The sequence below is a fragment of the Vidua chalybeata genome, chromosome 8 (genome assembly GCF_026979565.1).
Source record: "Vidua chalybeata isolate OUT-0048 chromosome 8, bVidCha1 merged haplotype, whole genome shotgun sequence".
Taxonomy (NCBI): Eukaryota; Metazoa; Chordata; class Aves; order Passeriformes; family Viduidae; genus Vidua; species Vidua chalybeata.
Window position 1 is genome coordinate 20,599,294 of NC_071537.1, and position 23,115 is coordinate 20,622,408.

A 23,115-nucleotide genomic window follows, 5' to 3' on the forward strand; every position below is an offset into this window, starting at 1 on the left:
CTGTTCTTTTCTTGTCTAACCCTCTTATTCTGTCACAGTGTGTGAAAAACTCACACAGATGAATTCCATCAAAGGTTGTTGTTCTCCATTTGTTGTTGCCGTTGGCTTTGTGAATACTGTGGTGTTTTGCAGGGAATTTGTTTGGAGTGTGTAGTATCTGAGAAACAAATAGCTGAAACTTTGTTATAGCTTGGTACAGCAAGTATTTCAGTGTAAAGAAGTTGCTTATTTTTTTAAGATTGATGCTGCACAAGTAGTTGGGAATCAGGAACCTGTATCTTTGCATTAGCTTCCTTAACCTGTAAAAGAAAAACAGCTACTTTTTAGCAATACTGTGGTTTGCTTGGTTTTTCTTACAAAGAAACATTGTGGGTTTTTTCCCTTTGTACAAAATGGCATGGAATTATTAAACTGAAACAGGGGAATTGAAAACAGCTAATTGAAGACAGCTGGAAAGTCAGTATTTGAATATTGAGTTGTGTCTTCTGGTTTTCAGATGCTTCATTCTGCATGTAGTCAAGCAGGACCATGACTGGGTGCAGATGAAGCTCCCTGTGTCCATTCAGCTGCCAGGTTCTGATGCAGGAGGGTCTTGGTTCAGCTTCAGGGTCTTCACCCCTTGGCTTGCCTGTTGGTTTTGTTGCCTTGTGTTGTATTTGGGACAAGAAAGTGGCAGCCCTTCTTGGTGTCTGCTCAGTCTTTGTGTCTGCTGGGCTGCTGTAAGAACCCAGCAGCTCCAGCTGAGCTGAAGCAGTCTGTGATGTGTGTGTGCTCTTTGAACACCACTGAGACCAGCTGTGTGATTTGAAGAGATCATATGCAGCTGAGAGATTGATGATCTTTTGAAGGGAAATGAATCCCTAGTTCTAAGTATCTGAATACTGGCCTGAAAGAGGGCATCTTGAGTGAAGTTTTCTTCATTATCTACAGTGCTTCTTTGGATGGTCTACTCTCAGCATATGTGTAGCTAATCTGCCTTTTGCTATATGGTATAGCTTCAGAGGTGCTCATCTGTGAGCCTTTACAATGGAAGTTTCTCATGATGTTCAATTTAGTTGCACTCTTCTATTCCAAATCCTCTCTCCCCTTACTTGGACTTATTTTAGTATGGCTATTTAAAGGTAAGTAGTTCAATTGTTTTCAGTGCTTGTATGTTACCTCCCTTTCTTTCATATTTTTAAATTTATCTTAGTTATTTCAGTTGCATTTTTATATTAAGTATTTAGCTTTCTTCTGGAGCTTGGTGGTTGTGCTTCAGTACTTCCTGTGTTCCAAGTCTTACAGGCACAGAGTAGCTGAAAAATCTCTTCCACTTAGGTGGAGGACTTTTCCTTTATCTCTTTGAAAACACGGCTGTCCTGTTTGTGACTGGACCATGAACCTTGATTTAATTGTACTTAGTCTGATTTACTCCCAAGACTGTAATCCCAAGACTATTCAAGGATGCTCTTAATATTCCATCATCTCTATGTATTATGTACTAGTGCATTATAGATGGTCTGTGTTTTTTAATAATGTTGCCTGATATTTGAGAAATTGTATAGTAAATATTCACTACTCATCTCACAGGTCTGTGGTTGAAAGCCACAGAGCAGCAAGCAGACACAAATGTGTCTTGTGACCCTTACTGCTTATGTAGGCTGCAAGGATGTTAGTTCAACACTTCTGATGTTCCCTTTTTGTTGACTTTGTAGGGCTGGGACTTAACGAGGCAAAATGTTAGTGTGGTAGAAAACCAACTGATGATGGTGTGTCTGTGACCCATTTAATCAGTTCTGCTCTTAATTAACACCTCTTTGAATAGGGAACTAAAATTCATGTGCCTTGTGGATGGAGCTTTGCATGAGAAATACCTTTAAAGGAAGAGAAAGCATCTTATTTTCAGATTTCTGCAAAATGCTTCTGGTACATACCATGTAGTTTATCTGCAGTTCAGAGATGGATTTTTATAAGATGTTGCTTTTTATAAGATGTTGATTATATGGTAAAATGGAAGAAAAAAAATAATTATAAACAATGGCCTAATGTCTTGGATATATAATTTATTTGAAATAACAAATACATCTTTGCAAAATGAAACATAAGCCTTTTAATTAATATTCACATTGGGAAACTGTTTTAAAAACACATTCACAGCATTCATCCTCAAGTATTGCAGAGTTAAAGACAAAGGTGATGCTTTCTGATATTTCTTGCCAAGTCTGAGCCCTGAAGGACTATATTTCTCTGGCATCTACTTCTTAAAGGCATCAGCTCAGAATAAATTTCTAGAAAGAAAAAAAAGAGCAAGAGAATAAACTAAAACCGACAGCAGAATTTTAGAAGGAAATGTACAGAAAACAGTAAGAAAACAAATATTTTTAAAGAGTTGCTTTAGGTATGTCAATTAAATGCAATGCTTCCTCTGCTTGCCTGTTTGAGAATTCTCAGCATATTTTGGTTTTAAGTGATATCAGAGAGACAGTGAGTCACTGACTTAAGCCAAGGGGCATTTTACTGACAGGCACTTAAATTAAGCAGAAATGTTCTACATACATTCTACAACAACAGTTTTATGTTTCTACATGGGAAATCCTGTAAAAAGCAATGTGTAATTTACTATTTTTAAAATGAGATTTGTAAAACAGATTTTGTAACACCCCCCCATATCTCCTTCACCAGTCAAGATTGAACTCTGCATATTTCCTCTTAGTTTTACTGTTCTTCTCACTAGCTTTTGATATCACAGGTGATTCACTGAATTTTCTTCATCTTCTTGTTCTGTGTGTAGTTATATTACTTTGTTATTCTTTGTTATATTTAGGAGTGAAGCCGAGGGGAAAGGTCAGATGGGGACCAGGGATTGCTGTAAAATCAAAGCTGTAGACTCATCTACATCTAAAGATAGTGCAGCCTAACATGCCATTTTTCTGAAGTTAGGGAAAGCAATGTGTTTGTACTGTGTCTTATCTCTTGCTGTGAGTTTTGTTTACTTGCATTTGTATTCATTCACTTGTATGTATAGTTAACTTAGGATGTGTATCAAATGAAAATAAATAACCTTATTTCCTCAATGGAAATAACCTGATAACAGATATATTCAGTGTTTAGCCCAGTTTTTTTTTTTTTTTTTTTTTTTTTTTTTTTTTTTTTTTTTTTGTTGTGTTTTAATAGCTCTTTGGTATTCTCATGGTCCCTGTTCTGCTGATTATTCAAGCTGTTTATTCTCTGCCTTTTGGTTACTGTGCTGAAGGAATACTGCTACATCATTTTGAACATGATCTGTTTTTATGAGTAATTGTTGGCTGCACCTTATTGCAGCCTACTCTCTAATAGGAAAGGTTAAGCAACTGCTACACATTCATCTCTGTGTGGGAAGTCCTGCTGGCACAGAAGTTGTTCTGCTGGTGAAAATACAGGTTTGTGTGCACAGTTTGTGTTGGCTGTTTTGGGGTCAGGTGTGTTGTTGTTGTTGTTGTTCCAGCAGGAATAATTACATCTATGCTAAAGTTTCAGCTGTTACAAAATGGCTATAAAAATCAAACCTGTAATTCATGTAAAACAGTAGCAAAAAGGGCAGGATAGTCTTCATCAAAGCTGCTTGTTGTGTGTCAGTAAATAATGAGGTGTGATTTATTCAGAATGGTTCAGATATGCTTGATCTTGCATTTTAGTTAGGAGATACAGATTAGATAGTTTCTCAAAATCCCTTCCAGACCTGGAAGAATTATTTTCCTGTGAGAATTATTTCAGGTTGCTTATGCTTTACTTGTGACTATTCTTCCAAGACTTGAAATGTGCTTTTTGTTCTGGTTGGGTCATGTCTGCTTCCAAGAGCAAATAGTGATGCTCCACAGTGTAAAATTATCTTCTCCCTTGGATAGTTTTATCTCAAGAATTTGACTTCACTGCTGTTTAATTTTTTTAATATTAAATTTGCAGTCTTCCTTCCTATACTTATCTTTGCTTTATGAGCAGAAGCTGTGGTGCTTTCTCCTTTATCTTTTTAGTAGACTTCCTTTTATCTTCTTTGCTAAAAAGATTTATTACAGAACCTGAGAGTACCTTTTGTCTGTTTTATTGATAATACCTCTTGATACAAGTGGATATGAATCTACCTACAAGTAGGTATAAATCCACCAACCCAGGATTTGTGTATCCTGAAATAAATTTCTTGAATATATCTCTTTGTTTAGGACTCAGATGAGAGTATTTGAAGTCTAGTTTATCACCAAAATAGGACTGTCCAGCTGACTTTACAGGAGTAAAAATGGGAAAGACCCTCTAATACTGCTCTGAGCCATCTTGCAGGTAGGGTTGTCTCACCTTGGCTACATGGGTGACTACCCCCTTGAAACTTAGGGCAGTTTAACCTCTTAATTTTAGCATTTACATGTGTGCCAGGGTAGCTATTGTGAATTCACTCACCCTTGGAGGACGATTGACAAATTATTTTCTACTTTTCAGTTAACTTCTACCATTTTTTTCTATCTCTCTTCTTTTTTATTGAAAATTCTGAACTTCATAATGGTGCATGGTCTTATAAGTAAGATGGTTGTTTTTTCCCCTCCAGGTTTTACTGCTTTTGCCTTATTCCCAAGATGTTTCAGCTGTGTGCTCTGAGCTATTCCACATAATTGGCCACCTGCCTTCTGCTCATTACTACTAACACAGTACAGCTGATGAATCAGTTAATGGCTTCAGTGCAAAGTCAGCCTTACCTTACTTCACTTTGTACAGTAATTAAAATCAAGCTGGCTGACTTGCGCTGGAGCAGATGAGGAGGTCTCATGTTGTAGTATTTCTAATCTAACCTTCATCCCAGCATCAGATCTTTATAAAAAGGAATGGTAAAAAGGAATACCATCTAGGCTGAAGGCTTGCACCTCTCAGAAGAATGTACAGGTGTTTCAGTCACTACTGAAGTAATTTTTTGAGCCTTTTGCCTTGTAGAGGTTGTTTAGGTGTTAGCTCTTTTCTCGTATTGTGTTGAATAGAGTACCTCTGTAGAAGAAATGCATTTTAAACCATTTTCATTGCTCAGAGTAATTTCAAGTATGAAAGTGCCTCAATTTGGACTCGCTGTGGTATCTACTACTACTGTAACAGTGGGAATGATATTAATTTGACTATGTTTCACTAATTAGAAACAGTACACTTTTTAGGGACTAATTAAAAGCAGTATATTTTTTAGTGTCTTGATGAAAGCTTTACACCTATTTTGGTTGTCAAAAGTGTAAATGAAATTACTTTTCTGCTAAAAGATTGTTTATCCACTATCTGTAGAGAAAGGGGCACATCTTTTTCCAGTGTTGTTCATTTTATAATCTGCTTCTCTCACATTTGTGAATGGGATTATAGCACTGTAAAATATACACTGGATCTATAACAGAGTAAAAATCATTGGTGGTGGAGAACCAACCCTGATGGTAAAAGACTGACTCTGTCTGGGAGAAGGGAATGGTGACTAATGAATCTAATTTCACTGCAAAAACAAATCATAAATGTGGATGTTTGAAAACTGTGGGGGTTTTTTTCCATATTTATGTAATCCCTTCATTTGTTGGGTCTGCTCAGTGCTGGGGGAGATGGTGGCTGCTTTGCTGTGTGCATGCACTTTCAAAGCCTTCTCCTGTCCTATCTTTCCCAGCTGTTGGGACTGGAGAGCCTCTCTAGGCAGAGGGTGAGAAAGTGCTTACTGAAATCAGGGCTTAACTTTTCTTTTGATATGCTGCCTGGAGGCTGGTGTCGAGGGAAAGCTGAAGGCCAGATTGGTTTACGTCCTGGCTTCCAGTGGTGTTTTAGTGGCTGGTGAGGGAGGTGAAGAGACATAACATTGAATATCTGAATTCATTAGGGGTTTGGCATCAGGGTTTGGAAGATGGGGGAACCAAGGCTGCTGTAGTGATGGGTCAGGAGGTGATCTCAGTGAAGCAGGGATGTATGTACTTGCACATACAACAAGTCTGGCATTTTGTATGAAGTGTAATCTGGGTCAGAGCAAAGCAGAAACATGAGGGTTCTGTAGCCTGATGATAAGAAATCTTCATCTACAGGTAAACACATAAAAAGTGGAGTAGTTTGGTAGAAAGGTGATGGTTAAATGTATTTATATAAAGCTTTTACTGTTTTAAGATCCTCATGAGCTTTGTGTAGTCAGCACTGCACTGATATGTGAATTCCCAGTTGCTTCTCTAAAGAACTTGAAGTATAAAGGCAGATACCATATGAAAGGTGACGGTGAAGGGAATAAACCAACAAATACTAATTGAAATTAAAACCTTGTAAATAGGTGAATACTGAATGTTGTCAAAAAATGTCAACACTAAGGTTCCTGGATAACCATTCCATTGCTACTTGTGCATATATGTTGTATTAATTTTTTTGTGTAGACTACTGGAATTTGCAGGATGTTGCTGCCACATTGTAACAGAAATGTGTGAAAAATACTTGGTTACCTTAAGTCTTTCTAAACAATGTCAATTTTGTCAGGAGACAAACTGCTAGGCTGATGCAGCTCTTTTGACCAAGGACTGTTTTTCTGGGGATTTGTACCTGCGCCCTGAGTGGCTGAAAACAAACATGGAGTTGAGAGACAGCTCTTCAAAAGATTTCTGTGCTGACTTTTACTATCCATGAAAAATGGTCTTTTAACGTGGTGAGATAAAAGAGAAGGTGGAAGAACTCCCTGCTTTGACCTCTTTAGCCTCTCACAAGTTTTGTTCTCTGAATGGCTAATTGTGTGTTGTTTTTTGTCTTTCTAGATGGGCTGGTGATCCCATTGGTGGAACTCTCTGCAAAGCAGGTTGCATTTCACATTCCATTTGAGGTGGTGGAGAAAGTTTATCCTCCAGTGCCTGAACAACTGCAGCTTCGAATCGCCTTCTGGAGTTTCCCAGAAAATGAGGAGGATATCAGGTAATAAATATTTGTTCTTTTTCACTGATGCTTAAGAAGAGGTTTTGTTCACTTGAGGAGAATCATTGTCCTTTTGATGTCCTGTATATTTGGTGCTTCTGTGGCTCTCATGTGCCTTTTGTAATACATGGATAGATTAGTGTGGGATATCCTGTGGTACGGGGTTTTATTCTGGTGTGAGCTGCCTTGCATACATGCCAGGAAAACCATGTAGATGTCTAGGTTCTGTGTGTAAAGGATAACAAAATAAATACATCCTTTAATTTGGCTAACAGTAGGCTAGCTTGTGGAGTTTTGTCCTTACGTTAGTCTTGCAAAATCATCTTTCCAATTTGAACCTGTTGCTGGACTCAAAGCTTTAACAATTCAGAAATTGCCAAAGAGGGCTTGCTCCGTGTGCTGTGCAATCCTTTTGTTTGTGTAAACAGGAGAACCAGAATTTGCTGAATACATCAGTGATCAGAGTTGTTATAGTCAGATGACTATATTTCTTATGTTTCCACATTAACTGTGTGACTACACAGACAAAGTTTTTCTGCTTTTAGATCTATTTCTAAGCTTTCTGGAAGCTTTTATGTTATACGAGGTCTACCCGTGTAACTGTGCATTCAGAATTTTGTTGCAAAGTAGTGATACTACACTCTTTTAGAAAGAATCTTGGTGAAAGTTCTTGGATATGTTTGTCTAAGATTCAGGTATCAGATGGGGGAGGTAGTGTCAGAAGTGCTGATATAAGATCACCTGCTAGGGAATAGTGCAAGCCAGCTGGTTGTACATGCTCATTATTCTGATGAACACAGATATAAAAAAAACTCACAAGAGCATGCAGATAATTAGTCTAGAAGGAGTTTTTACTGTGGCATGCTAACATTAGACCTTGAACTATACTACACTATAGGAAGGCTTAATTTTAGCCTATGAATGAATTTGTATTTCAGAGCCTTAGGTGGAAATCCCTAAAACTACTGGTGACTATACACAAACCCAGTTAGGACAAGACTAATGATTTTTGTGGTTGAATTGTAATGTTGAAATGGCAGGAGAGACCTAGACTTTATATTCAAGATAGCAAGGGTTTTTAAAAAGCCATGTCAGCAAAGAGGATAATACTGTGAAATTTCTCAAAACCAGAGTGATGCTGACACATTCTGTTTATGTCTTGCAGGTTGTACTCGTGCTTGGCGAATGGCAGTGCAGATGAGTTCCAGCGAGGGGAGCAGCTCTTCCGGGTGAGGGCTGTCAAAGACCCTCTCCAGATAGGTAAGAACAGTGCAGCTCTATGTCTCTAGATACTTCAGAGTCCCAACATCATATCTGCAATGGGACAGCAGTGCTATGATCATGTCTCAAAACAAGCTTGTCTGGCATCTTAGCTGAAACTCCCTGGCAAATTTATTCTTTGTAATGTGTTGAGCTAAATGCTGTGTTTTATTTTGGCCTCAATCAGCTCAGCTGTGAAATGGACTGAAAGAGCAGAAATGTTCTGATCCTTAATCTATCTTAGCATTTTGCAAAAAACTGTATAGGATACCTTTTTCTCCATAATGCTTAAATTCCCCATTGCTAAAGAGAACTCAACTTTCTAGTTTTCTGATCAAATGATCAATGCCTAAAGTGCCTGGTAAAAGAAACCATTAATTATAATCCAGATTGCTTTCCTCATACAGTTTCCTGTGCCATCCCACAAACTATTGTTAAGCACAGCAGGATTGGTGTTGCAAAAGAATTAACTGGGCAGTACTGCTTGAATTAGCGTTGTAAGTGTCAGACGTGTTTGTCAAGCTACAGATTGATTTGAAGCTTGTGATATGTCATGTTAAACTCCTTAAATTTTGTATCTTTTTGTAAGTGTTCTTCCCTTTTTGCATTATCATTTAATTGTCTTCATATACAAAGAAGAATGTCATAGTAGGGGCTTGGTAAGAACTTGGAGCTGGAATCCAGTCTTCTCTAACACCTTTTGTATATTTCTTTTGTTGCAGTATAACAGAATTCCTGAAATTCCAACTTGTGAAATGCTTAATTTGCTTATGTGAAAGTCAGAGCATTACTCTGAGATGCTTTTACTATAACAGAAGGACTAGCTGAACTGTTTGGGTTGTATTAACCAAATGTGGGACTGTATCTGGTAATAGGCAGTGCAGTAATTTTGTGTGAATGCCTTTTGTTTTGATTCTGTTCCAATTGCTAAAAGGGCTGAAGAATTTGGGTGGCATTATGTGTACTAATCAAAATAATCACTCACATAAGGGAGAGGATTTGAATTGTGGTGAACAGGACAAATAGAAAGGTTAAGCAAGGTAAGAGCAAATTTATATTGGTATGGGGATTATATTTTGAGGAGGAAATTATGCATATTATTTTAAATGGAATAAATTTAGTAGGTCGTGCGCTTCTGAACACCATCATTTTTATGATCTCACGATATCATAATAAAAAATTAGTGGTGTGGATTTATAATCTACTTCCTTGTCCTCATGATGGAAAAGCTATTATCTGTCCCAAGCCACATTTTTCCACTTAAGGTAGACTGTTGGACTGAAGTTTTGTTATGACTTTGATGCCCCAGTGCTTTCTGTGCTTCATTAAAACTGAATTCCAGATTAGCAGAAAGGTTCTGAGGCTGATACTTGTTGCTGTAGAGGGTTACTAACTGCTGATAGGCACCTTCAAGATGGACAGAAGATGAATGCTCTTGCTGGCCTTTTCTGATCATATGTGTCCCTCTGGATGAGCAACATCTCCAGAGGAAGCTGCATTATGAGTACAAGTCATAAGTGCTGTTCATGAGTTTACATGAAGCTAAGCCTCCTCAAAGTCCTTTGTCATAATTTATTTCTTTATGGTCACTGATTAATGGGGCTAGATTCAAGTGTTACTTCTAAAATTTCTCCTTTCCGTTGTTTTAGTCTAAGCAAGAGGTTTTGGGTTTTTTTTTCTGAGGTCAGGATTTATAAAAAAGGGATATTAACAAAATTGCAAGGAGGTGCATAATTGATGACAAATGAGTAGTTTCTGAAGCCACAAAGTGAAAATGTGTGTGTTCAGGTTAAGTGCTCCTTCTTTAGTTGACTGTGAAATTGTGAAAATTGATTGACTTGGAAATAATTCCAAACAAGTCACCTGGCCCATTTTGCACTGCTTCCAGAGTTAGCACAGAAGTTATACCTAAAATATATATGTATAGTCTAGCTTTGACCCTGTAAAGAAAACATGATAGTTTTCAGGCGTGTCTGTATCCAGTTCCGCTTTTCTCTGTTAAATAATAAGAGAAATTAATTAATGTATTAAATGCTGGTATGTTGGAGTCTCTTACAACACATTATGCTTCTCTGCTAATGTTTAGGCATAGTTGGTTGGGAAGAAAGAAGTACTGGAGACTCTAGATCCATGTCCATCCTTATATGGATACTGTTGCCAGACATACTGTTTCAGTGTTTAAATGGCATATACCTGTATTTCTGTGCTGGCTGAACCTTTTCCCCAAATACCTGAAGAGTAACTTTGGACTTGTGAATTTCCACAGGTTTCCATCTGAGTGCCACTGTGGTGCCCCCGCAGATGGTGCCCCCCAAGGGCGCGTACAACGTGGCGGTGATGTTTGACCGGTGCCGGATCACGTCGTGCAGCTGCACCTGCGGTGCCGGGGCCAAGTGGTGCGCTCACGTCGTGGCGCTCTGCCTCTTCCGCATCCACAACGTAGGTGTCCAGCACAGCTCTGCTCTCCCCTTCTCCGAGTCTCTCCTCAGTGCACTTCTATGCAGCACACGTTCCCTTTAGGGAAATGGTTCTTGACACTCCTTTTGGTTACAGATTGTGCAAATGTCTGCTTGCAGTTGCTGTTTGTAGGCTGAATTGTCTGAGATCCTAAACTGCAGACTGTCCTTTGGTAACGTGCAGATTTCTAAGGGTAGATACTGAATGCTTTTTGGCCCCTTCCTATTTCTCATTTCAGTGCTAAAATCACTCAGTATTTCTTCATCTCTGAAAAGAGTGGAAGGTCACCAATAGTTTCTTTTATTAAAAGTCTTTGTAAGTACAGGATTTGAAAGCTTACTCTTTATGTTGTTTGATCAGAGTGCAGAAGGAAAGTCATCTTGATCGCTGTTGCCCTTTATGTTCACCAGTTCATTTTTACACTTACTGAGATAACTGTCATTTTGATTTGAAGATTTCAAGCAGTCAGGTTTATGTTTTTATTTGACTGCTTTTATTCTATGTGGCCTTCCATAGAGCAAGAAGTAGGCATCCTAACCAACTTCAGTTGAAAATGTGTAGAATCAACATGAAATACCAGTTGAGGGTTCAGTCTTGCATACAGTTGAATTTCCTCTGCTTTGGGGAGCTGAGAAACACAGAGGATTAAGTTTTGATGATTGAAAGGAACAGAAGATTTTCTGCTGTCACAGAACATTTTACAGCTAACATGCTTATGATCAACTCTAGATTCTTTAATAAGTTCTAATAACCTCCTGAAGCTTGTTAGTATTTCACAATGGACAAGTGCAATTGGCTTAAATTTATACTTTTGTGAAATAATCTGAATATTGGTAGACTTTCTGTATTTAGGACTGGAGAACTGGCAAAAAGTGGGTTCTGCTTTGAATTCTTAGCTTGAGTTTTAAAAGGTGGATATGGAGAATGAGGCTAAAAAAGAAATTGTCATTCATATTATTTGCATTCAATATTTGGACCCTGTGTAAGATAAAAATAATTCTTTTGTTTCTAATCCTTTCTCACCTGAAAAGTTACAGTGAAAGAATTTCTGTGTTTATATAAACTCACTTCTGACACTAGCAAGTTACAAGCCAAGGTATAATACTCTATGTAGACAAAACAATATTGGAAGTATCTTTATTATCAAACTGCTCTTGACTGCATACAGGTTAAATTTTAAGTGAGACATTTTCGTTACGTTGAGTGAAAAAGGTTAAGAAGCTAGTAGTGAGGTTTTTTATAATCTAATTTGTTCTAAGATATGGAAAGAGATTTTTAGACTGAATTAAGTAACTCTAAAGAGATAAATGAGATGGTGGTGATTCTGTGAAACAGAATCCCCCACAGAGCTGGTTCGTTTGCCAGAAGCTTAAGGGATAATGTCCTATTTTAGAGGTTTGTTTTTGAAATTTCTGCCAGTATTTGTGTAACTGCTAGCAACAACAGATCTTAAACACAGCTGTTACATCAGTTTCCTTGAAAAAAAACCTCTTAAAGCCAGTTTTTATAATGCTTAGACAGCTTATTTGCATCTTATCTGCAACACACTCCATAATTTCAGAGAGAAAAAAACTGGCCATCAAGACCAAGCATGGTATGCATCAGCATAGCAAGTGTTTGTGACTCTTCATCAGTTTGGTGGAGACAGCTTCATTAATGGTAGTTTGTGTCTCCTTTTCTTTCTTCAGGCATCTGCAGTGTGCTTACGAGCACCTGTTTCTGAGTCTTTGTCTCGGCTACAAAGAGATCAGTTGCAAAAATTTGCTCAGTACCTAATCAGTGAACTTCCACAACAGGTAAGTGGGGACCATCATCTGACTGACAACTTGTTAAATGCAGTTATCTTTATTCTGAGTCAACTTATATGATGTCTTTTGTTGCAACATAACCAGTTATGTTATTCAATTGTGAACAGCTGGGAAAGCATTCAGTTCTTGCTCTTTTCAGTTTTGCTGTTCTATTATTTGACAATTTTCTATTGCCAAGTAAAAGATTAGAAGTATATTTGAAGGAAAAAGAAGAGTGGTGGCTATTCATATCAGCATGAATATATGCTGAGCTTGTGAAAGGTCAAACACAGTAAATCAGTTCATGATTGTTGAAAACTTAGGTCAGCCCAAATCAGCTTGTTTCTTTTTTGTGTATTTAGTTAGCTAAGTGGAGAGAACTGCCCTGATAAATATTGTATGTGCTTTAAGTGGGCACTTCCTAATGCACCTAACTTGTAACCTTTTGACTTCCCCCGGTGTAGCTTCTTGGTGATTCATAAGAATCATTTGGTATAATAGACATGACTTTTTTTTTAGTCAAAGGCTAAGTCTGCTCTCTCATTCCTTAAATATCTGTGTTGTCCAGGGTCAGGTCATTTGTATCATCTGCCTAAAATGTTTGCACAAAGTAGACAAGAATACTCAAGTGATTGTGAAGTGGCTGCTTTAAAATTACAAGGGCTTGGCAACTTTTTTATGCTGGTTCAGCTAAAGGAGATTGAGAAAAACTGACCTGCAATGTGTATCTGTCACATTTCAGCAGTGCATTCGTAACACACTCCTCTTAAGTAGGAGTTAGATTACTGGCAGCATGTGCCTAAAATTCATATTGTGGTTCTGTGCTTGGGACACTAAGATATTCTATTGCTAAAACATCCTATACATTTCCTACAGAAATACTAATCGTCTTATGAGAGGAAATAGAAGAATTGTGTAATATGAAAGTGATAAAAAAATACTGCTTTTTTGTTGCTGAGAGATGAGTGCCAGTAGTGTGTGCTTCTTGCTGCATTATGTAACAGGCAAAGCTTTTTTCTCTCCTCAGACTAAGCTTTATGGTACAATCTGGTGCTTAATAGGGGAGGGCTTTGAAAGGCTAGTAGTGGTAGTAGTTGTTTCCTGAATGGCATGTGAGTTGGCATGTTTCAGCTTTCAGATATTCTGTGTCTGTCTGCTCCTTTCAGGGTTTATTTCTCCTTTGGTCACATGTACCAGCTGTGCATCAGGGACATCTGGATTAATTAATTATTACAATTTTGCCAGATAATCTGATGAATGCTGCCCAACAGAAAAGTTTAGGGTTGATCGGGAGATATGTCTTAACCTATGTTGTGTAATTCCTTTGAAAAAGGCAAGGCATGTCCCAAATTCTTTCAACAGTCTTATTCCTGGTCTTTGAGATTTCTGAGTGGAGATAGATACTCTAATTCCTTGGGACCCCATATTTTGACTACATGATGTAGAATTAGAGTGGGCTGTACACATGATTCTATTTTAACCTTATTTCCAGTTTGTGAATGACATGCTACAGTACTGTAATGCTGAATACTTTTATGTGTAAGAGAATGACAGTTTATAGGAATGCAGCTAGGTGTTTTTCAGAATCTCTGTAGAAAGTGTTTTCTGTATCTATGAAAATCATGGAAAAGCAGCTGGAATTTGTTACCTAGTTCTTCACCCAAGAGCTATTTCCTCTTATGTAGCCAGTATTTCTATTCCAATTAAGCATGAATATATTAGCAAAAAAGACTGAAGGAGAGTCACTGCAGGTCCCTGGTACCTCAGCCTTCAGGTGTGACACTGCTGAGACCTGTGAATTTTCTTAAAATAGGTACTAGTGGAAAAAAGGTACAAAATTGCTTAATGCTGAATTTGTTTCTTTGGGTGATTGAAATGCAAAATATCCTTAGGAGGCATTTTTTTCTTCCATCTGTTTGAGATGTATCTGTATTATTTGCAAATACAGGTGTACTGAATATGCCTTTCTTTACAGTAAGAGTGATCTTTTACCTCAGCTGTTGTATGGAGAGAGGTGGGGGATATCAGGTATTCTGCTGCAGGTCATTTTAATCCTAATTATGTGGATTAACAATTTGCCTGTTCTGTGCATATATACTAAAGGTGAAATGGGTCTACACTTTCAGCCCAGACTTAGTGTGAGGAAGAAAACTCTTGCTACTGTGCAATTTTCTTTCAAAAATAGCATGTTAAGGGTATATCTACATAGGATTTTATAATCAGTGTGAACCTTTTCTGCTTGTGCTCTGAGCTGGTCCAGAAGCTATGATTAGTTTAGTGCTGAAATTGCATTCATCTACTACTGAATCCCTTTGCTAACTGGATGGTAAATAAGCTAAAGTCTGCCCCAAAAATTATGTATAGATGTATTTTATAGTTTGCTCCCCTGCTCCCATTTGCTTGGGTTTTAGAGAAATTATTTAGTAGCAAGAAGTAAAGATCTTTCAAAGTGCGGGAAAATGGTGACCTTGACAGCATTGGCTTCCCTAACTCTCAAAATTAGTTGCAGTATCACTTTCTGTAGGCTCCTATTCCTCCAGAAATGAGAAAGGAGCTAATAAATAGTGATGCTTTTGCTTATGTCTTAGGGTGTGACTGCAGAAAGTGAGCCTTTCGTGAGCTGTGAGAGGTTTCACAGCTGGTGGCTGTTGTGTGATCTTTAGCACCCTCTGTCGTCCTTTCTGAAAACGTAGCTCTGTATTCCATACTCCCGAAATTCCCAGAGTGCTTCTGTCATGATCTTTCGCTGGGTATAGCAGGATAAGAAATACTGTGTATATTGAAAGTTTGCTTCATGTTTTCAGATTCTTCCAACAGCTCAGCGCTTGCTGGATGAGTTGTTATCTTCTCAGTCTACTGCCATCAACACAGTGTGTGGAGCCCCAGGTAAGTTTGATACTTCTTTCAGCAATCTGTATCACAGATAGGAAGAGAGTGATTCCATTGCTTCAGGTTTCTGAACTGATTTGTTAGCCTGTAGCTTGGATTGCAGATGGAAATAAAGGAAAAGGGATGAGTATTGGCACCTACATATATATATGGCACAACAACAGGCACCTCAGAGTGCTTGCAGAAGAAGGGAGCATCAGGCAATGCACTTTCTAACAAAGTGTTTTTCTTTTTAATTTGGTATAAAATATGGAGTCCTGGGAATGTCGATTGGAGGGAACGTCTCCCAAGTTCCTGCTTAAAACTGGACTGTTTGCAACACTAGACTGGGTTAGCTGTGACTTGGGGTAGCTTACCTAAGTGTTGGTTACCAGAGATGTTAGAGCATTCCTGTTTTAGTGCTGCATTACCCTTCTGGTCAAGAAGAAGCTGCTAATTTAATGTTGTTAATGTTGAAGGTAATGTCATGGTAACATTTTAAGATAATTCTGAATAGGGTGCTCAGCAATGGGTGAAATAACTTGGGTAGCACTGCCTGCGTACTCTGTCGTTGGGCACGTAAAGTATCTTCAAAGCTTGCTGACTGTAAATGTGTTTTTCTTTTGTAAGATCCCACTGCTGGACCTTCTGCATCAGATCAAAGCACCTGGTACTTAGATGAATCTACTCTGAGTGACAACATCAAGAAAACCCTTCATAAATTCTGTGGACCCACTCCTGTTGTTTTCAGGTAAGCTGTTTCCCATTGAAGGGAAAATGTGACTTTCATGTGATCTGTAAATTCATTCACCATATAGCCTGTATGCTTCGGACTGAAGGATGCTCAGTTCCATGGTCACTCTTCTGGATTGTATTCTTGTGTAGCTTCTGCAGTGTTATTTCAGTAGACGAGACTGTATTTCTACAATATTTTGCTTTTGTGGTGTTCTTTAGCTCATTTTGCATTCTGTCTTTCAGGTTACTCGTGTCTGTGCCATTGAAGGGCAAACGTATTTCTGGATGTAGATTATACTCAGGATTTTGCATGACTGTGCTTGACTTAATTTTTTCTGCTTATTCTTCTGCTTTATGTACAGTGATGTGAATTCAATGTATCTGTCTTCCACTGAGCCACCAGCTGCTGCTGAGTGGGCTTGTCTGCTGCGTCCCCTGCGAGGAAGAGAACCTGAAGGGATCTGGAACTTGCTTTCTATTGTGCGGGAGATGTTTAAGAGACGGGATAGCAATGCAGCACCTTTGCTGGAGATTCTGACTGACCAGTGTCTCAACTATGAGCAGGTATCTCTTTGCTTGGAGTGGGGGGATGTTTTGGGGAATCAGGCAGAGCCAGTAACTGGTGCTTTGTGTCTATACAACCCATGGCTGAATACAATAATTTTGATAGCCTATGTGCATTCTAGGCAGGTGCTTCTCCACACTACAAGGATGTTACAGTTTGCTCTTGTTCTGATTTAGTGATGTCCCTGTAACACTGTATTCCCAAATGCCTCAATTCTTCTAACATGAATATGTAGAGTCTGAGTTCTTTTGTTCAGCATATTTGATTTGATTGCTTCCTAATCAAGGTGATTTATTTTATAGTTGTTCTGTTTCTGTTTTTTTTAAACAAAGCACGTCATGTATGAGCTGTCATGTTGATAAAAGCTGATTATATATGCTGTGTGATAGAATCTCAGATTCTTTTGTTATCTTTATGGAAGATATCTTTTGGTGGATTGAAGCAGTACTTTTATTTTGTTAAAATAATATTAGAAAAAAGATTTCTTTTGATAGTTCAGGACTTTGACCTCAGTCTGTAATATGAATTGTGGTGTAAGTTTCCTTATTGCTCCATCCCATACCTCGACTTTAAGCAAGGGAAAGGAAATGCTCCATTTATCACATTTGTTTACTTTTTCTCTCCAAGTGTGAAGACCTCTAGGAAATAAATGTCTTGTGAGTGTTTTGTTCGTTGGGTATGTGCCTTCTAACCAGAGAAATTTTGAGGCCCATAGTTCTCTCAAACCAATACTGCTTTAATGGTCATAATTATTTTGGAGTCAAATGAAAACCTGTAGTAACTACAGATCCTGCTTCCTTGGGATTGTGAGATAAAGTGAGAGCAGGGGATGAGATGTTGGCCACAACACAGCTCCACTGAACCTTTTCTTCTGCAGATAACTGGCTGGTGGTACAGTGTGCGAACATCCGCGTCACACAGCAGTGCCAGTGGGCACACAGGACGCAGCAATGGCCAATCAGAAGTAGCTGCTCATGCTTGTGCAAGCATGTGTGATGAGATGGTGGTTCTTTGGAGGCTGGCTGTCCTTGACCCAACTATTAGTCCACAGAGGTGAGCTCCAGAATCAGTTCCTGTCTCTCTTTAATTTCTGTGATACTCAACCATATTAAAGAGTTTCATCCTCTGTATTTCTTGTGTTTGTATCATTACCTCAATACCTGTTCAACCATTAGTCCTTCTGGACTATGTGCTATGTGATGTTCAAAGCACTGTAATTACTTTAATTGCTATTGCTGCTTACTTTTAGCAGCATCAAGTAGTATGATTTGTTTTCTGAGAGTCCTTTCTTACATATGGGTGTAATTCCGCATTTTGGTCCCAGTGGAGAACGTTTCTTTGAATGATAGCACCAGCTACCAATTAATTCTAAAGGTTTCTATATTTAACCATTCAGCAGTTTAATGGAATTCTATTTAGCTCAATCATTCATTATTGTGTATTTCAAGAGGAGCCAGTTCTTACTTTCTGTGCTCTTAGGGAGTTTGTTCTCTGCAGTGTATTAGTAAACAGTGTCACCAGTGTATGATTTTTCAGTCAGTGTTTTCAATTGTCTGAGAAAAAATTGTGTGACTTCCGCAGATTTCTAAACCATATTGTGGTCTGGTAAGTCACTGCCATCTTTATTTAGCACCATCTTTATTTAGCACCAGTTGAATAGCAGAGGAGGTGCTGAGAGCTCCTGTTGAGATACTGTGGTTGATGTTGTAATAGTTTGTTTTGTACATCTTCTCTACAGAGTGTGGTGTATAAAATGTATTGGATTAGTTTAATGTGCTATAAATTCTCAGAAGTTTCTCAGAACAAATGAAAGCAGGATGATAATTTCAGAAAAATTACACGTTAACAGGATTCGCTTTCTCTGAATTGTGTAATGTTAATAAAACGCCCTATGAAAGGCATACCAGGACTAAATGCTCTGCTAAAATGGATGCAGTTTCTGTTTTGTACGGTTTACAATATGAAGTAGCTAAGTATAGGAGTTGAAGACAAAAACTGTAGGAAACTGGGAATGAGGCTCAAAATAAACACAAACATCAATCAAATCAGACAGAAAAAGCATAAAGTGTTTTGGCCATTAATAACGTATGAAGTTGTGCTATCTATATTCACATTTGAGTTATTTGATGCAGTTCAGATTTGCTCAGATCTCCTACTTGAGCTAATGAATAATTGAAATGCTCCTGCTTGATTACCTATTCTCTTGGTGTTTGAGTAGTTTCCAAGGACCCTCTTCTTCTTGTGCTTCCTCATCCTGACTGTGAATCACAAGGAGATTTCACAGATTCTCATCCTTATGTTACCCTTCCCAAGTAGTTCCTGCTCCTTTTTCCTTCTGAAAATCATCTTCTTAACCAATATATTTCCTGGTTAGTTAATTTCTTGAGTGGACAAATATAAGTAGTCCATTTCATTTAGTCCCTTTTGTCCTAAATTTTCCCTTTGCACCTAAATTGGGCCACCTCAATTTTAATTTTGTTTTCTTGTTGTTTTACTTTTGATAGGATTTAAGTGTTGAGATTATGCATCAAAAATGTGTGGCAGAAACAGAATGGCAGTTGATACACCTGGTGAAATTTTAGAAATGTCTTTTTCTCTTGAATTAGATCACCATTTATACTATTTTGCTCAAGTGCATAGGCACTATGTCAGATTCGGAGCTGGAAAATGCAGAACTGTTTTGTTCTTCCTATAGTAATATGGGGGCATGGGACTAACTGTGTAACATGAGTCTATGTAGTCCTGCCAGCTTGCTGCTGCTTCAGAGTTACTTGAACATCAATTATTGCTGTCCTTATAGTTTGCAACAGTTTGTTCTCCTGAGGACAGCCTTATAAAGCTTGAATTAAATTGTTGGTCTCTATATAGGCATATTAGGGTAAAGAGGTAAATGCCTGGGAGGGAGATTAGGTGGTCCTGTCTGTCATTGTGCTTCCCTGGGTAGGCTATTTAGGTTGTATTTGTGAATGTCTTAACTGGAGTTATTCACAGGGCTGTTTCACAGCTGCTGGCAACTGGTTTATGAGTGTTTCCAAGGGCAGTTCCCCATGGTACTCACTCGTCTGAGAGTGCTGAGACTCAAATCACTAACACCTTATTTAGGGCAGATGAGCAAACAGGGCAGACAGTGTTTTTTCTTAAACCTCCCAGTTTGTATTTTGCTTTCATGTTGGTAATGCTCGTGTTTTGTTTCTGGATCATGAACCTGTCTAGATCCCAGTTGTTAATATACCTGTTTGCTTTTTTCAGCCTATCTTCTTATTAGTGCTGTCTGTATTTAGCATTAGCTTAATTCAGCAGATGATGTTTCTGGCCAAAGAGAGGAAGTATTCTGTGGGTTAAGTTGTAGTTTGTTGCAGGTGCTTTTTGTGTCTGCTTCCTAACCTGTCTTCTTTCTTCTCTTAGGCGCAGGGATCTTTGCTCACAGCTCAGACAGTGGCAGCTGAAAGTCATAGATAATGTTAAGAGGGGTCAGCACAAGAAATCACTGGAGAAGCTCTTCCAAGGTTTCAAGCCAGCTGTAGAAGCCTGCTACTTCAACTGGGAGGAAGCTTATCCCATTCCTGGGATTACATATAGCAGCACTGACAAGAAGAACTCGTTCTGTTGGGTAAAGGCCATCCAACAGAGGAGCTGCCGGTTGCAGTGTGCAGAAAGTGCCTGTGAGGCTGGTAGGACCCACGGGCAGGAGCCTGGGGGACAGTGTGTGCAGCCCGGGGACAGGCTGCGGCCCTCTCCCCAGGAGCCAGCGGTTCGTCCCAAAGAGCTCACTGGGAAGCGGAAAGTTGTCTCTGAAACGCCGCAGAGGGTTCTGAGACGGCTCTCGGCAGAAGGGGATAAAGCTGTCTATAAGACTGCAGTGAGCAAAGCAAAGTTGCCAGTGAGCAAAGGCTTGACCAGTAAACATAGTGGGAAACGCCGTATGAGCAGTGAGGACAGCTCTCTGGAGCCAGACTTGGCAGAGATGAGCCTGGATGACAGCAGCTTGGCACTGGGGGCAGAAGCCAGCAACACCTTTAGTTTTACAGAAAGTCCACTGAGCAGGAGCTACAGGGATGCCTTTGAGGAGGATGGTGGAGTGTACTTCTCCGAGGGACCTGAGCCCACTCTCAGGAGCGGTTCCATGGCCAAAAAACCACCCAAGGATCCTGTAGGAGAGATGGGTAGTGGCGATGATGACCTGCCTTCTGCAGATGAGAACTCTGGTGGTGTGAGTCTGAAGCCAGAAGAAGTGGGAGAGAATGGTGCAGCAGGGGGAGGGGATGATGGGGAAGAGGAAGATGATTACCAGGTATACTATCTGAATCCACAAGAGGTAGCCAAGGAAGATGATGACAAAGCTGAAGGGGGAATTGAAGAGGAGCAGGACATATTTGCTGGTATAAAGCCTCTGGAACAGGAGAACCGGATGGAGGTGAGCTGAATCTAGTTCAAAATGCTGTTTTGCTCTTTTATGTATTGCATAAATCATGGTCTCACCACCCTCATAGCTGTCACACTTAACCTAGGATGTTGTTAAATCAAGTGCTTAATTAAAATGTTGTGATAACCAACTGTGTCATAAGGTATCTACAAGCTTAGTGCAATGGTAGCATATGTCTGCTTCCCACAAGCTTGATTCCTTATTTCTGTGCTAACTGCAAGTGTGTCCCAGTTTTGGTTAGTCCCATCTCACACTCCACGGTTTATAAATGTAGACAAAACAGTGTGTACTTTTCACCTAGTCTTACCCTTAGAAAAGGTAAAAATTATCTGAAATTAAAAATGAGACTGAGATATACTCTGCAAGAAAAAATGAAATCCAACCATTTAAGCAGAAGTTCTTTGGAAAGGAGAAGCAATTGAAATAAACTGTGTCTTATTCCTGTAATAACCACAAAATGTGTTTAGAGATTGCACCTATATAACCAAGCAGCCAAATGACAATGCATGGAAGTAGTGGTAGTTTGAGGTTTAGTGTTTTTTGAGCTATTCTCTGATTTCATAGCACTTGGAGAGAGGACAGGACTTAATAAGGTAAGAAAAGGCTTTTTAGAGGAGTGCTTCAAGGAGTGGTGGTGAAGGACTAGGCAAGGATGACTCTGAGAATACCTGATGCTGAAGTTAGTAGTGAATTGTGCTTGCAGTCTTTGTGACAAGTGGTTTGAGCAGGCTAACGCCAGGCTGGGGTAGTGTGGTTTGAACATGACCATTTGTTCCTTCTTGCAGATCCTGTTTGCCTGTGCAGAGGCACTGTATGCACATGGATACAGTAATGAGGCTTGCCGCTTGACTGTAGAGCTTGCCAGGGACCTACTGGCCAACCCCCCAGACCTCAAAGTGGAGCAGCCACCAACTAAGGTAGAGAGATGGCAGCAACCATCAGTAGTCATGATGCTAGTGCAGCTCTGTGCAGGTGACCCTGTTTCTTGTGATTCTCTCCAAAACTTTAGCCTCCTATTTCATAGTGTACATCACTGGAAATGTTAGTAGTTTTGCTGCTTCAGGATAAGAGGGTTGGACGTAAGGATAAACTTCTGGAAACTCAGTTGTAGTGACACTAAGCAGTGTTTGTTGTATAGAAGGCTTCCCTTGGAAGGGACAGGCATGTGACATCTGCCTGCACAGCATCAGTCCAATAGAGAACATGTGTCTTGTCCACAGGCCAATTCTTTCACTGTGTTGTGCTGGGGTGACATAGGGGAAGCAATGATCAATGGTAACCACTGAAATTTGAGATTCCTCAGCAAAGGAACAAAATCAAAATGTATTTTATTCTTTCTCCTGTCTGTAATTACTGCAAAGAATAAGAGGACAAACATAGTGTCATTTAGGATGTTTAGGAAAGTGTCCTGTGACAAATTCCTCCTCAAACAGGGCAAAAAGAACAAGGTGTCAACCAGCAAGCAGACATGGATGGCAACCAACACCTTATCTAAAGCTGCTTTCTTGCTGACTGTCTTGAGTGAGCGGCTGGAGTACCACAACCTGGCCTTCCAAATAGGAATGTTTGCTCTGGAGCTGCAGAGACCGCCTGCCTCTACCAAGGCTCTGGAGGTAATGAAATATCTCAAAGACAGTATCCATAAATGTTCTCTTGGAATGTGTTTGCTCACATGGTTTAAATTTCAACACCTGAAGTTTGGTTGTGCTTTTTATATGTTTTCTTAAAATGGATTGCAATGGAACTAAATCAATTGAGTGCACATCCCATTAGGACATGTTGATCTCCTAAAAAAATTATTAGCAATATCACTTCACTTGTTGTTACCTTCACTGATAGGAAGCTCAGACCTCATGTGTCAACAGGTCTTTGATTTCACATTTCACATAGGTCTGAAAATATTTAAATGAGTACAAAATCTTCTATGAATGTATTATATTAATTAGAACAGCCTAGTTCTTATCTTAAATATGTTTTCATTTTGCTTTGCTAATGTGGGGAAAACAAAGTAACTTGTAAATATCCATATTTGTCCATATTTGCATTGGTGAAATGGTTTGAAAGTTATTCCTTAGGGTGAATTGGTGCAATTGTTATGTGTTTGAAAATTGTTGCTTTTGCTG

At 39.1% G+C, this 23,115-nt stretch overlaps 1 protein-coding gene across 3 annotated transcripts in view; it reads left to right on the top strand.

Annotated features, from left to right (window-relative positions):
* Positions 1 to 23,115, top strand: part of ZSWIM8 (zinc finger SWIM-type containing 8) — a 53,678-nt gene that overhangs the window by 14,593 nt on the left and 15,970 nt on the right. For all 3 annotated transcript variants that reach the window (XM_053948834.1, XM_053948833.1, XM_053948832.1), the window contains exons 2-12: positions 6,744 to 6,897; positions 8,063 to 8,157; positions 10,424 to 10,596; positions 12,303 to 12,410; positions 15,206 to 15,287; positions 15,900 to 16,020; positions 16,367 to 16,568; positions 17,447 to 17,622; positions 19,975 to 20,983; positions 21,778 to 21,909; positions 22,426 to 22,605. In XM_053948834.1, coding sequence (XP_053804809.1) covers positions 6,744 to 6,897; positions 8,063 to 8,157; positions 10,424 to 10,596; positions 12,303 to 12,410; positions 15,206 to 15,287; positions 15,900 to 16,020; positions 16,367 to 16,568; positions 17,447 to 17,622; positions 19,975 to 20,983; positions 21,778 to 21,909; positions 22,426 to 22,605 — 2,432 coding nt within the window. The remainder of the gene's footprint in view (positions 1 to 6,743; positions 6,898 to 8,062; positions 8,158 to 10,423; positions 10,597 to 12,302; positions 12,411 to 15,205; positions 15,288 to 15,899; positions 16,021 to 16,366; positions 16,569 to 17,446; positions 17,623 to 19,974; positions 20,984 to 21,777; positions 21,910 to 22,425; positions 22,606 to 23,115) is intronic.